Source organism: Triticum dicoccoides, chromosome 1B, assembly GCF_002162155.2.
Source record: "Triticum dicoccoides isolate Atlit2015 ecotype Zavitan chromosome 1B, WEW_v2.0, whole genome shotgun sequence".
Classification (NCBI taxonomy): Eukaryota; Viridiplantae; Streptophyta; class Magnoliopsida; order Poales; family Poaceae; genus Triticum; species Triticum dicoccoides.
In genome coordinates, this window is record NC_041381.1 from 650293178 (window position 1) to 650308178 (window position 15001).

Below are 15001 nucleotides of genomic sequence, written 5' to 3' on the forward strand. Positions count from 1 at the left end.
GTGTCGAATATACTATGTACGCAAGGGGTTACGTGGACTTGGAGTTGTAATTGGTGTGGTTAGGTATGAGTTGTGTAGGAGTCGGACACTTGTATCCTAGGCCTCTTATATACGGAGGGGCACCACACGTTGTAACCCATGACGACTTGGTAGCAACAAGTACGCGGGGGAGCCGACGGCTTGTGCCGGCGCCCGGGTGGCCGGTGTTGTGGTATCTTGGGAGGAGCGCCCGTAGTCATGCCCCGGAGATGTAGCCATATCGGTGAACCTCGTTAACAAATATCGTGTCTCGGTGTATCGTCTATGATCTTGCATTAGCGTTTTATTCTAACAGTGATGTCCGACCACATTACCGCCGTCCAGACGGGGAGCCAGGTGAGCGGTGGGAAGGTGATCACCATCTCCATCCGCAGGCCCCAGTCAACGACCGTGGAATGGCAGTGGCAGTGGATCCCCCATGGAGGCACCTACTGGCCCCACCCCTATCATGTCCTCGACATGGCACTCTTCCAGCACAAGCTATACGTCCTTACCGCAGCAGCCGTCGGTGCGTGCCACTACTACCAGCCTCTCCGGCTTCGTCTTTACGCCATGGACATCGTCGGCGGCAACCATGTCAACGTGCAACGCGTGCTCATGAGGCCGCAGGACGACGTCGACCGATGGCACCACGGCGGCCCTCGCCACTACCTGGTCGCTTCCGGCGACCGGCTGCTGATGGTGAAGCAGACAAGCCCGTTGCTCATGCCGGCCTGGTTCGAGGTCCTGGAGGCGGCAGACATCGGCGGCGGCCGAGGGCGGTGGAGAGACGTCGAGACGCTCATGGGGCGCGCTCTCTTCGTCAGCGAAGGCTGCTCCGAGTCGCTCCCCGCCGGAGACGGCAAGTACGGGGGAGCTCGGGAAGACTGCATCTACTTTCTCAAGGAGCATAACAATTATGGTGGAAGGATGAGTGACCTCTGCTCTGGGGTTTACGACATGAGACGAGGGACGGTGTCCCCCTTGCCGGTGGACACGGTGGTGCCGCATGACGGATCATTGACCGCGACCTGGTTTTTCCCTCCTGACACTTGAGTTCAGATGTATGTATGGGTAGAAAGTTCATGCTCATGCATAACCATACTTAACTTTTGCACTGTCAGGAAATTTTTGCTGTGTGTCTTTAGTACTACTCACTTATTCGAAGTTAGAAGAATTAGTTTGTCTCTTTGAACAAAGTTTTTTATATGAAAGTTAGAAGAATCAGATTAACTGGCCGATATTTGTTCAAAGAGATAATCTCACATATAGCCTCGGGAACCAGAAAGCATATAGGAGTATATGTTCGGCGATATGTTTCCTCACTCCTCAGCCAAAGGAAAAGGAGTGGAGAATGAAGATTTGACCAAGAATTCGATCTGTCTTCACTTCAAGGGTAACCTTCTACTTTGGTCCTAAGATCATAGATTGATGTGTGGACTGAAAAATTACTGTCCGGTTAATGCAACTACTAATTAGAATCTGAATACAAAGGATTAAAATCAAAACTGGGTTTAAGCACTTGAGAATTTGATATGGCAGTATAGCACATGCAATTACCTAGTGAATATTGACAAGTACGTAGGTAGCATATCTATCTGGTTTCAAGATTACAACACGGTTTCATCCAAGTGTATGTATATGTCCATGGGTGTTTATAATACATAGCTGAGGAATCACAAACAAACTTCAGTGTGCTGCCAGAGCAAGACCAGCATTGTCGTCCGTGAGCCTCTTGACATACTCTTGCCGCACCGGATGGTCCTCCTGAGGCCGGTTGTGCGCCGTCCACACTGGTTCTCCCAGGAAGAGCCTCATGAGCTGTGCACAGACAAGGCATCAGAATGTGTTAAGTTTGATATAAGGATCCAGTTGATATCTGATGCAAGCTATAGAGCTTCTGCGCATAGTTCGTTAGTTACCGGCTGAAAATGAACCTTGTTTCTGCATCCCACGAGAGCAAACTTTCTGCTAAACTTGAATATACTACCCAGATTGGCAAAATTGTGTTGTACATCTGATCCGTGAATGTGATATACTGCTAGTTCAGTATTGTATTGTTTTTCCTTATTGGTCCTCACCAAGTAGCTCATTTCACTCTCAAGCTCTCTGAGAAGAGAGAATCCGATTCAAGATGTTACATGAAGAATTAGTTGTCAACCATCTTGTTGGTCAAAAGATCTGTTTTGCAACTACTGATTCTTTCTCGGTGGTTCTACAGATGTCTTCTAGTCTAGTGCCTAAATCATGTTTTCATTGAGCTTGACAACATAGATTCATATTTCTATGCAAAATGTGATACATAAATAATTACTGCAACAGCTATTTAGATGTAAAAACATATAAAAGATCCCAATCAGTACCTTCACATGGTTGGCGGCGTCGAGGGTGAACCGATGATAAATTCCAGCCGGCAGCACGATCATGTCCCCTTCTTTTATCCAGATCCGAACCCACTTGTCATCCTTGTCGCGCACATCAAAGTACCCGCCGCCTTCCAAGCAGTAGCGGATCTCTTCGTCGGCATGCATGTGCTCTGTGAAGAAGTTCTTGAGCTTCTCCTCAAAGTTTGCCAACTTTCCAGGGCATATGTCGAGATAGTCCTTCAGCAAGCGATGCATGTGCAATACTATCAGATTACATACACAAGGTGCGCACGGTTAAAGAGAAGCGAAGAGGGACTGAGAGTTGGTGGGGGTCGCAAACCATGTAGTTGTATCCTCTGTCTTTGCGGATCTTCGCTAGCTCTTCTTCGCTTTCAGGCTTCTTTGGGTCCAAATGCCAGTATAACACACCAATCTCTGAAAAAAAACAGGGTAAGTATTGGAGGTTGCTTAGGAAATTGTGTCCGATACAAGAACCGAGCCCTGCTTCTAGGCACCTTGTGTTATGAAAAAGTGGATTCAGATACTGGGCCGTTTTTGAAAATAATTCAAATTGTTATTTTCAAAGCTAAAAGAGAACTGAAAACATTCCCCTATTTCACTTGCCTTAGTCAGGTGGTATCCATTCCCAGCAGTTACTTTTTTGGTGGTGAGGAGCATAAATTGTATAAGTTCGAATCGACAGAGGATAATCAAGAACAATGGCAGGTTAATTTTTTTTAACCAATCTCTCGATGTGGCAATTGGTCAACTGCAGGATGCCAGTCACACATATAACAAGTTTGCAAGTAGCAGTACATGGTTTGCGACACCCAACGAATAAAAGCTCATATATATTCAGCCAAAAGAGGCATTTTTAACCCAAACAAATAGGGGACACATCAACAATCCAAGAAACTGAGCCAGGATCATCATTCGCACCTTGGAGCTTGGAGAGAGGCAGGAGCTCCCCGTGGTTCTTGAGGTCCTCGCCGTCCTCCCCAACCATCCACACCTGATCCAAGAACCAAGAGCAGGCGCAAATCAGATACAGAGAAGATAGAATTCATCTCGATTCCAAGAGAAGATCCAGGGGATCGAATCCTGCGTGCTCCTACCTGAGGAGCCATGTTGAGCGGGATGGATGGAGGAAACCAACCCAGCAGCTGGTTTGATTGGCTTTGCGTTCTGAGTGCTTCCAAGGCGGTTCTTTCTTTTTCTACGGAAAAAATGGTGGAGGAGGATGATTGGCGGTGGTAGGGTCGAGAAGCCGGATCTGCCCCTCTGGTTTTTGTCTGCGCGCGCTGTGTGGCCATGGCCGTGCGATTGATTGTGGTAGCGAGGAGAGAGCCACAAAGGATCCTGATATGATCTGCAGAGCTGATGATGTCAGGCGTGAGGCTATCAATTTTGATTTTTACTTCAGGGGATCTCAGCCGGCTGTTCACGAGGTTAGCAATTCAATGAGCAAGAGCACTTTAGCAGAGTCCTCGTATCCAAAAAAAAAATTGTTTGAAAAAGCTGTAAAGGAAAAAGAGTCCTCGTATATCTATCCAAAAAAAAAAGAAAAATAAAAACATTTGGATGTCACTTCTTCCAAATAAATCGGCCCAGCACATTTGCTATTCCGTGCTCGTCGTAATATTTTTTAGAGCACGCTGCAAAAACCGCCTATATTTGAAGGCCGGAAGAGGTAATATGCAACCCCCCCTGCCCGCCAAATGTTGTTGTTCCGCCGTTGTTTGCTACAACCCCCTCCTCCTCCCCCCTCCCTCTAGATCAACCTGTATCTCACCGCTCTATGTCGTTGACCAATTTTTGGCCATACCACACGTCACCGGAGTTGTATGCTTCCAGCCGTTCGCCCGACCACAGTCATGGCCGCACCGCAGAAGCTCGATGCGGGCATGCCCCTGCCGCTATTCCTCCCTTCCACGACTTGATGAGGAGGTTGACATCACGCGTCAACCGTCCGTCATTGCCAACTCCATCTCCCTCATCAACAATGTCATACCTCACCCGTACAATCTCAACACGTTCGACGATTTGCCTAAACCAATATATTTTCTCAAAAAAATCATCTTTAGTAGTCTATCTCATTATAGATTCGTGTAAATGACATAGAATTCAACTTTGGTTTAGATGTTGATGATGGTAGAGGAGTTACTTGGTGATTCATTGTTCATCTTCGGATGACTCCGAAAATGATTTGTTGGATGACGAATGTGAGGGAGATTTTGTTTTCGCGAGTACACAAAAGCCTTGTGCATCTTTGCATTGATAGATAAAGTGAAGTTACAGAGTTATTATGCTCAAGGAAAGATACAACAACAATTGGCAGCCAACAAGCATGTGCATGTGGATGGCATGAGTGGGCTGACTAGGTGCGTGAAGAACAAATGTGGGCGCACCTCCCACTGTGGACTTAGTCTATGTCTGCGGGATGATGATAGCTAGTCCCTTGGCGCCGGCGCGCGCCCAAAGTCGAGCCTCCTCCTGGACAGCATGAACCACGCAGCTCACAGACGGCTGATCCCCGTCGAACAGGCATCCAGCAAGAATGGCCAAGGAGGACAGGCCTCGCCGTAGTTGGTTCGACACGTCGTTGAGAATCGAGGTGAGCTAGTCGATGAACTCCTACTCGTGGCCCGACAATCTTGCAGTAGATCGACACCACGAGAGAATCTCATGCCAGACTAGGTGAGAGAATGAGCACCCTTCCAGAATGTGTTGCATGGTCTCAAGTTCGTGATTGCAGAAGAGGCATGTGGCTTCGTGGGAGAGGCTGTGGTGTGCCAGGCGATCGACAGTCCAACATCTCCCAAGTAGCGCCAGCCATACGAAGAATTTGATGCGGTGATCGAGGAGCCCAAGATCTCCAGGTGATGCGTCAATTGGAGTAGGTCGTGGCTCTAATGAACATCGCCTTGTAGCAAGAATTGGCTGCGTAGGAGCCCGTCGGGGACCAGCGCCATGTCGGCCGGTCTGGCTCGTCAGAGAGTGTCATGAGTTTCAGCCAGCGCCAGAGGGAGACATATTGGATGGCCACCACAGCGGTTAGAGCGCCCTGGATGTCCACAACCCAAAGCACAGTTCGTGAGCCCATCACGCACAGAGCGCGTTTTGCGTCGCCACTTGGACACCTTGATGTAGACAAGGGGCACAAGCTCAAATATGGATCTCCCGTCGATCCAATGGTCCTCCAAAAATAGGCATGATCGTCCATCACCAATCGACCAGGATGTGGAGGCCCGAAAGATAGCCTGAACCTCGGGGCTCCGCGAGATGTGGAGGTGCTGCCATGGGCATGACACGTTCATTCTTTGGAGCCAAGCCAGCGCGCGCGTAGGGATATGCCCATACGGTGAAGGTCTAGAAGCCCGAGGCCCCCAAGCGAGGTAGGGTGGCACACCTGCCGCCGGTTGATAAGGCAGTACCCGCTTCTTGTGTCCTTGCGTCCATAACACAGGAAGTTCCAGATGAGTCGGTTGATCTGCTTAAGCACAGGTGGGTTGATGGCCATGGCGAGAAGCGTATGTACTGGTGTAAGGGCATATTTATTCCCAATATGTTTTGGTGATTGATGACAATGCTTGTATGGACTAATCGTGTGCGTTAGTTCTTTCAGAGATTCATCCATTGGCACGAGACGATTTCCTCCCCTCGGTGTTGTAATTCAAGACGGTGTAGCTCCTTCGTTTCATTGTTGGTGGACTAGTTTCGTAGGAGTCACCGTACTATCAAGAGGGGATCCGTTTTGGTAAGACTTGGGTGGAATCACACGTACACATCATTTTCACACCCGTCGTCTTTCCTTCCGCATCTCTGGAGCTGCTGTTTTCCCCTTACTATGCTCTGCTTTGCCCTAGCGGTAGTACCACGTCCACAGCGGTAGTACCGCCGAAAACTCCACAGCGGTAGTACCGCTCTCAGAGCGGTAGTACCGCTCCAAGCGGTAGTACCGCTCTCAGAGCAGTAGTACCGCTTGGGTGTTTCGGCCGTAGTACCGCCGTGCGTCTGGGCTACTTCCGCCTCGATTCTCGAACGAATTTTTTCGTGTCGGGTTTTGCGGCACTAAGGGAGGTAGTAGGGGCGGTAGTACCGCTCTAAGCGGTAGTACCGCCCTTCCCTAGCGGTAGTACCGCCCTGGCGACAGGGCCCTGGGCAGTGCGGCAGTACCGTTGGGTCTAAGCGGTAGTACCGCCCTGAGCGGTAGTACCGCTCTTCCCTGGCGGTAGTACCGCCCTAGAGTCAGGGCCCCAGGCAGCGCGGCAGTACCACTGGGTGGAGCGGTAGTACCGCCCTTCCCCAGCGGTAGTACCGCTCTGTGCGGGCTGGTAAGTGGGATAACGGTTGGATTGTTCTTCCCACTATATAAAGGGGTCTTCTTCCCCAAAGTTGACCTACCTCTTTCTCCTAAAGCTCCATTGTTGCTCCAAGCTCCATTTTCGCCCGATCTCTCTCCCTAGCCAATCAAACTTGTTGATTTGCTCGGGATTGGTTGAGAAGGCCCAGATCTACACTTCCACCAAGAGAAATTTGATTCCCCCCACTTATCCCTAGCGGATCTTGTTACTCTTGGGTGTTGAGCACCCTAGACGGTTGAGGTCACCTCGAAGCCATACTCCATTGTGGTGAAGCTTCGTGGTGTTGTTGGGAGCCTCCAATTGTTGTGGAGATTGCCCCAATCTTGTTTGTAAAGGTCCGGTTGCCGCCTTCAAGGGCTCCAATAGTGGAATCACGGCATCTCACATTGTGTGAGGGCGTGAGGAGATTACGGTGGCCCTAGTGGCTTCTTGGGGAGCATTGTGCCTCCACACCGCTCTAACGGAGATGTACTTCCCCTTAGAAGGAAGGAACTTCGGTAACACATCCTCGTCTCACCGGCTCCACTCTCGGTTATCTTATCCCTTTACTTTTGCAAGCTTACTTGAGTTATATCCATTGCTTGCTTGCGTGCTTATTGTCTGTGCATCATATAGGTTGTCCACGTAGTTGCACATCTAGACAACCTATTTCATTGCAAGTTTTAATTTGTTAAAGAAAAGTCTAAAAATTGTTAGTTGCCTATTCACCCCCACCTCTAGTCAACCATATCGATCCTTTCAATTGGTATCAGAGCCTCGTCTCTTTATTAAGGACTTTGCCGTCCGAAGAGAATGATTGACACCAACGACGGTGCGGAGGAGCACTCCGGTGTGAATCCCGTCTCGTCTTCGGCCGAAGGGGGAACCTCGGTCTCTCGTGAGGAATTCAATGTGGATTTAGACACATTGAAAACCTCCATGACGGCCGAGGTTAAAAGCATGTTTACTGAATTCCTAGAGGGACTCAAACTATCTACCTCGCCGATGAAAGTGGGTGATCCCACTAACAAGGTGACGGATGCTAACCCCGACAAGGGGGAAGCTAATAGTGAAAAGAGTCCGTCTACTAGTGGTAGAAATGGCACCGGCATCTATGCCCATGTGGAACCCCAGTGTATAAAGGACCGATCCCCTCTACGCATTTGAATCATGCCGGTCCTCCTCCTAAATATGTGAAAAATGAAGATTGTGATTCTTGGGTTTATCGCTTCAAGCGTCACTTAAAACATGTGAATACTAACCTTTGGAGAATTATTGAAGAAGGTTTCTATCCTCATGATCCAAGCAACTTCACCCCTCGAGAAGAAGTGGACAACCAATTCAATGAGAGTGCTCTCTTCATCATCCAAGATGCTATTCTTCCCGAAGATCTCCCTCATCTTCGACCTCATGTCATGGCTAAAGAAGCATGGAAGTGTGTCGAGCGTATGTATCGAGGAAGTGCTAGCATTCAACGCTCCAACTATGAAGTGGTGCAATATGAAGCCGATGAGTTTGCAATGAAAGAAGATGAAGAACCTCGTGAGCTCTTTCGAAGAGTGACCAAACTTGCGGTCGCACTCCGAGATCATGGGAGTAAGGACACGGATGACAACTGGATCAAGCGCAAGTTCCTCAAGGCCATGATGCCCTACAACAAGGCCATGTCCTCCGTCATCCGCGAAAGACCGGATTTCCACTCCATGACCTCTGGTGAAGTGTTGGATGAGTTTGTTGCAATGAACATCTTGGATAAGACCGCCGACAATGCGGTGCTCCGTTCCCAAAGGGCAAAGAAGCCCAATCTTGCCTTGAAGGCCAAGGTTAGTGTGGAAGAAGAAGAAGAAGAGGAAGATGAGGAGAGCAACCCCAAGGACACGAAGTATGATTATCATGAGCACATGGCTCTTGCCTCAAGACAGTTTTGGAGTAAGAAGACTACAAGACCCAACTTCAACAAGAACAACTCAAGTGGCCTCAAAGGGAAGCAACGAGTTAGAACTTGTTTCAACTGTGGCAATGTCAGTCATTTCGTTGCGGATTGTCCATACGAGAAGCGGGAAGACAATGGTGGCAAGTTCATTCGAAAAGACAAAGCCAAGTCCTTCCCCAACAAGAACAACTTCACCAAGAAGACTCCTTCTCGCGGGTTGGTGGTTCAAGAAGAATACCATGAGGATGACGATGATGATGAAGATGGTGAAACAATGGCCATGGCATCCGTTGCCATTGTCTCAACTCCTCGGGTGTCTCTCTTCGATGCACCTAACGAGAACATCACCGCCAAGTGCCTCATGGCTAAGGCCACCAACAAGGTAACCCCCAACATCAAAACCACCATTATTCCTAACCCTCCTTCAACGGATGACTTTGATAATGGTAAGGGGTCTAATGAGGAGATCAATGAATTTGAGTCCTTCATGAGTAAGCTCAAGGGAAAATCCAAGAAGCATTTCGTTGCTCTCTTGGAACAACTTGGTGAAGCCAATGACATGATCGAGGCTCATGAAGAAACCATCACTAAGATGGAAAGTCGTAGTCGTGACTATGCCGACGAGATATCGGATCTCTCTAATGCTCTTGAGGAAGAGCGTGAGCATCGTTTGGCTCTTGAGGAGTCACACAATGATGGTCATGCTAAACTAAAGAAAGATCTTGATCATGCTCTTGTTGTGTCTCGTGTTCTAGATTCCGAGAAGGCTAAACTTGGGGTTGATCATGTTAGACTCATGGAGGAGTTTGATGTACTTGACAAGGCCCACAAGGTCTTGAAAAGTGCTCATGCCACCCTCAAGGAGTCTCATGCTCAACTCCAAGTTAAGCTAACTAAGGAAAAGGCCACATTTCCTCACATGGTCTTAATTCATAATGCAAATGCTACTAACCCATGTTGTGAGCATGTGCATCTTGTGGAGGAAAATGCCAAGTTGAAGGAACAACTCGAGAAAGGTCTTGTGTCATGCATACAAGGTGAGAAGAACCTAAATGACCTTTGGAGCAATCAAAAGGAAGTTGTGGGAAAGGAGGGAGTTGGGTTCGCACCCAAGTCCAAGAACAAGAAGAAGAACAAGGAGAAGAAGAGCAAGACCAATCGACCTCCTCCGCTCACGCAAACCTTTGTGAAGGAGGGAGAAGGTGCTCCTAAGGAGAAGAAGAACAATGAGAAGAGCGGTGAAGCCAAAGAGCGCAACGCCATCTCTCCCAACAAAGCCGGCGACTTTAACCCCTCTTATGTGTTGTGCCGTGCTAGTGATGGACATGTTTATGCTAAATTTGTTGGTTCTCCTTATGAGTACATTGAATGGTCTATTTGGATTCCTAAGACCCTTGTTACTAACATCAAAGGACCCATTACTCAATGGGTACCTAAAACCAAGCATTGATCTCTTGTAGGTGTTTGCTTCCGGTGGGGGATCATGGTTGCTCGATAGTGGAGCAACAAATCATATGACCGGGAGCAAGGACTTGGTGGTGGACGTGCACAATATCCCATCTATGCCCACCAATGTCGAATGGGGTGATGCCTCACGTTCTAAGGTATTGGGTCTTGGCAAGGTTGTCATTTCTCATGATCTAATGATCGAGAAAGTCATGCTTGTTGAGTCCCTTGCGTTCAATTTACTTTCCGTTCGTCAACTCGCACTCATGGGTTTTGCCACCTTCTTTTATATTGATATCGTGGCCCTCTTGTGGAGCAAGACTCTTAAAGTAGCCTTTGTTGGGCATGTCGAGAACGGTCTCTATGTGGTTAACTTCTCAGAGCAACCCACTAAGACCGCGACATGCCTAATGGCTAAAGTTGATGTGGGATGGCTTTGGCATCGCCGTTTAGCCCACGTCAATATGAGATCTTTGCAAAGTCTTCTCAAGGGGGACCATGTCCATGGACTAACGAATGTTAGTTTTGCCAAAGATCGTGTTTGCAGTGCTTGTATCGAAGGAAAGCTTCATGAGACGGCTCACCCTCCCACGACTATCATCTACTCGAAGAGACCCTTGGAGCTCCTCCACATGGACCTCTTTGGGCCCCCATCCTTTGATAGTCTTGGGGGTAGAAAGTACTGCTTGGTGATAGTGGATGATTATTCAAGATACACTTGGGTATACTTCTTCAAGAGGAAGAGTGAGACCCAACAAACCGTCATCGACTTTGCAAATGAAGCTCAACGTCAGCATGATGCAAAGATCTTGACAATAAGAAGTGACAACGGCACCGAGTTCAAGAACTACACCTTGGATGAGTTTCTTAGTGATGAAGGGATCAAGCATCAATATTCTGCACCATATACCCCTCAACAAAATGGTGTTGCGGAGAGAAAGAACCGGACGTTGATGGATGCGGCAAGGACCATGATGGCGGAGTTCAAGTCTCCATACAACTTCTGGGCCGAAGCCATCAACACAGCTTGTCATGCATCCAATCGGCTCTACCTCCGCAAAGGCTTGAACAAGACTCCGTATGAGATACTCACCGGGAACAAGCCCAATCTCAAGTACTTCCGGGTGTTCGGGTGTAAGTGTTTCATTCTCAAGAAAGGTGTTCGTTTGTCTAAATTTGAAGCTAGAGCTCATGAGGGCATATTTGTTGGTTATGCTACAAACTCTCATGCTTACCGTGTTCTCAACAAGTCCAACGGACTCATTGAGGAGACGTGTAACATAGAGTTTGATGAAAATAACGGCTCCCAAGTGGAGCAAAGTGGTACTTGTGATGTAGGTGATGAAATTCCTCCCCAAGCCATAAGAAGAATGGGTATTGGTCATATCCTACCCATTGAGTAACCCCTTGTGGCCGAAGGAGAAGGACAACGCTCCACTCTAGTGGAGCCATCACCTCCCCAAGACCCACACGCTTCCGAAGAACAAAGTGAAGGCCCTCACCTTCATGAACAAGACCAAGGGCAAGATCAACCTCAAGATGGAGGTGAACCTCTAAATGATGCCCAAGGTCAAGTTCTCCCCCTCGAGCAAGTTCAAGATCATGAGCAAGCTCAAGACGGCACTCAAGATGATCAAGTTAACCTTCCTCCTTCCACACCCGAGGAAGAATTAGAGCGTCGTGCCGCGAAGATTGCTTCCAAACTAACCACACAAGGCCATCTCATGGAAAACGTGGTTGGAAGTCTAAGAAAGGGGGTAAGCACTCGTAGACAATTAGCTAACTATTGTGAACATCATGCGTTTGTCTCTTGTGTTGAACCCCAAAAGGTCTATGAGGCGCTCGAAGACTCGGATTGGCTCAATTCCATGCATGAAGAACTCAACAACTTCGAATACAACAAGGTGTGGAGATTGGTGCCAAGACCTTCGGGGAACCACAACGTCATTGGAACAAAGTGGATCTTCAAGAACAAGCAAGATGCTCATGGGAACATCATTCGCAACAAGGCAAGATTGGTAGCACAAGGCTACTCCCAAGTCGAGGGTATCGACTACGGTGAAACCTTTGCTCCCGTTGCTCGTCTTGAATCCATTCGTTTGTTGATTGCATATGCTTCCCATCACAACTTTAAGTTGCAACAAATGGATGTGAAAAGTGCTTTTCTTAATGGTCCCATTAATGAGTTGGTCTATGTCAAGCAACCCCCCGGGTTCGAGGACCCCTACTTCCCGGATCATGTGTATCAACTCGATAAGGCACTCTATGGCCTTAAACAAGCCCCATGTGCGTGGTATGACCACCTTACCGAGTTGCTACAAGATCGTGGATTTGAAGTAGGACAAATCGATCCCACTCTTTTTACTAAGAAGGTCAAAGGGGAGTTGTTTGTATGCCAACTATATGTTGATGACATTATCTTTGGTTCTCCTAACAAAGCTTTCAATGAGGAATTTGCCGCTCTCATGACCTCCAGGTTCAAGATGTCTTCGATGGGAGAGTTGAAGTTCTTCCTTGGTTTTGACATCAAACAAAGAAGAGAAGGAACCTTCATCAACCAAGCCAAATACACTCAAGACATGCTTAAACGGTTCAAGCTAAGCGATGTCAAGCCGGCTTCTACTCCAATGCCTACCAAGTGCCAACTCGACATCGATCCCAATGGTAAAGCGGTGGATCAAAAGGTATATTGCTCCATGATTGGCTCCTTGCTTTACCTTTGTGCATCTAGACCGGATATCATGTTGAGTGTGGGGATGTGTGCACGGTTTCAAGCCGCACCAAAGGAAAGTCACTATGTGGCGGTCAAGCGAATCTTTCGATATTTGGCTCATACCCCAAACTTTGGCTTATGGTACCCAAGAGGAGCAAATTTCAAGCTTGAAGGGTTTACGGATTCCGATTGGGCGGGAGACAAAGTGGATAGGAAGTCCACTTCCGGAGGGTGCCAGTTTCTTGGGTGCTCTTTGGTAAGTTGGTCTTCCAAAAAGCAAAGTTGTGTGTCTCTCTCGTCCATAGAAGCAGAATATGTGGCGGCCGGTAGTTGTTGTGCACAACTCTTATGGATGAGGCAAACTTTAAAGGAATATGGTGTCATTTGTGACAAAGTGCCTCTTTGGTGTGACAACGAAAGTGCCATCAAGATTTCTCTCAACCCGGTGCAACACTTCAAGACGAAGCACATTGAGATTCGGTATCACTTCATCCGGGATCACATTAGGCGAGGAGAGATCAAGCTCAAGTATGTCAACACTCATGATAACCTTGCAGATATTTTCACGAAACCCTTGGATGAAGCAAGATTTCGCGAGTTAAGGCATGAGCTAAATATCATTGATTCGAGCAATGTGACTTGAACCCTTGCACACCACACCCCACTCAACTTGGTATCTTGCTTAGATGTAGGCATGGACATAGGGGGAGTGTTGTTCTCTCAATGAACTTTCCCTCCCCCCATTATGCATAAAATGATCAACTCTTTCACAATAGCCATTTTTGATGGTACTTGTGCTTCAAAGACGAGTTTTGGTCATGGGCCCAAGGATAATTCTTCGCGGTGCCATACCAATTGACTCAAACATAGGTGGCTCCGGCTACCGCCCTCTCCTGAGAGAGGCCAGAGCTTGCTCTGTTTCGTGTGGTTGTTTGTGTTTGAGTTGTTTCTGGTCTGTTGTGTGTGTGTGTGTTGTCGCGTCGGTCCTCTCGTTCTGTTGGCTTTGCTTTCCGTTTCTTTTTGAGCGTTAGCCGTTGGTCTAGTAGCAGCGTGGTTGCTGAAGCGGTACTACCGCCCTCCAGAGTGGTACTACCGCTGTGAGGCGCAGGCTGGGGGTTATATCGGGGGCAGGGGGAGTTTCTTATCCCTCATACCCATTCGCTCACCCCTTCGCCCCGTTCGTCTCTCTCTTCAGCAACCGGCACCGCGGGAGGGCTCCGGTAGATCTCCCTCTCCGGGGCGCTCCTCTCCGTTTCCTTCGGTGGAATCGATCCCCACCTTGTCCTCTTGCCATGGATGCCGGTATTGCCCCCGTTCCCTGTTTCCTTTTGTCTAGATTTCCAATCTAGCGTTCTTGGGGCAATAGCAGTTGCATCTCTAGATTTTTGTCCAGATCTAGGCTTGAGTAGGATGGAGAATGCTTCTAGACTGTTTGGATTAGTGTTTGGTTGGAGTATTTTTGAATTTGGTAGGACGGTAGTACCGGATCTGACCACGGTAGTTGGAAACTGCTGTTTCCCCGCCTCGAGCGGTACTACCGCTCTCCCAGAGCGGTACTACCGCTGAGAGCGGTACTACCGCTCTACCAGAGCGGTACTACCGCTTGGGGCGGTACTACCGCTCAAGGGTCACGGTACTACCGCCCTCTACCCAGTTCCATCATCCTTCAACCTTTCAGTGATCTTTTCGTTCGTGTTTGTGGCTTACGCTCGTTCTTTCTGGTTGTTTTGCGTGTTTGTGTGTGTGGTTCCAGGTGATGAGGTTCCTGAGCATCAGGCTCGTCGTGTCAACCCCGGTCGTGCTTCGTCCAAGCGCTACCGCACCATTGAGCCCACTGAGCCTGCCGGAGGATCTTCCAGTGCTCAACCTCCTCCCCAACTGCCGAAGAAGCCTGGGGTCAAGCCAAAGCAAAGCAAAACCGTGCCAGAAATGCCGCCCAAGGAGTTCTGGGCAAGGCGCCGCCGCAACCCATATGAGGTCGACCAAGATCCCACTTTGGTCAACCGTCCGTTCTGGAACAGGTTCCAGTTGAAGGAAATATGCCCTAGAGGCAATAATAAAGTTATTATTTATTTCCTTATTTCATGATAAATGTTTATTATTCATGCTAGAATTGTATTAACCGGAAACATGATACATGTGTGAATACATAGACAAACATATAGTCACTAGTATGCCTCTA

General features: G+C 48.3%; 1 protein-coding gene across 1 annotated transcript; it reads right to left on the minus strand.

Annotated features, from left to right (window-relative positions):
- Positions 1 to 1514: 1514 nt before the first annotated feature.
- LOC119349385 (1,2-dihydroxy-3-keto-5-methylthiopentene dioxygenase 4-like) lies at positions 1515 to 3652 on the minus strand. Its single transcript, XM_037617412.1, has 5 exons — positions 3500 to 3652; positions 3324 to 3396; positions 2725 to 2819; positions 2382 to 2621; positions 1515 to 1839 (listed from the first exon to the last, which is right to left on the minus strand). Exons 1-5 carry the CDS (start codon positions 3509 to 3511, stop codon positions 1708 to 1710), a joined length of 552 nt encoding a protein of 183 aa, XP_037473309.1. The 5' UTR covers positions 3512 to 3652; the 3' UTR covers positions 1515 to 1707.
- Between the last annotated feature and the right edge of the window lie 11349 nt (positions 3653 to 15001).

Coding starts and splice junctions, on each gene's coding strand:
- LOC119349385 (XM_037617412.1), bottom strand. Junction 2,622..2,724: donor ACAGAGGATACAACTACATG/GTTTGCGACCCC, acceptor CGCTTGCTGAAG/GACTATCTCGACATATGCCC. Junction 1,840..2,381: donor ACGCCGCCAACCATGTGAAG/GTACTGATTGGG, acceptor GTCTGTGCACAG/CTCATGAGGCTCTTCCTGGG.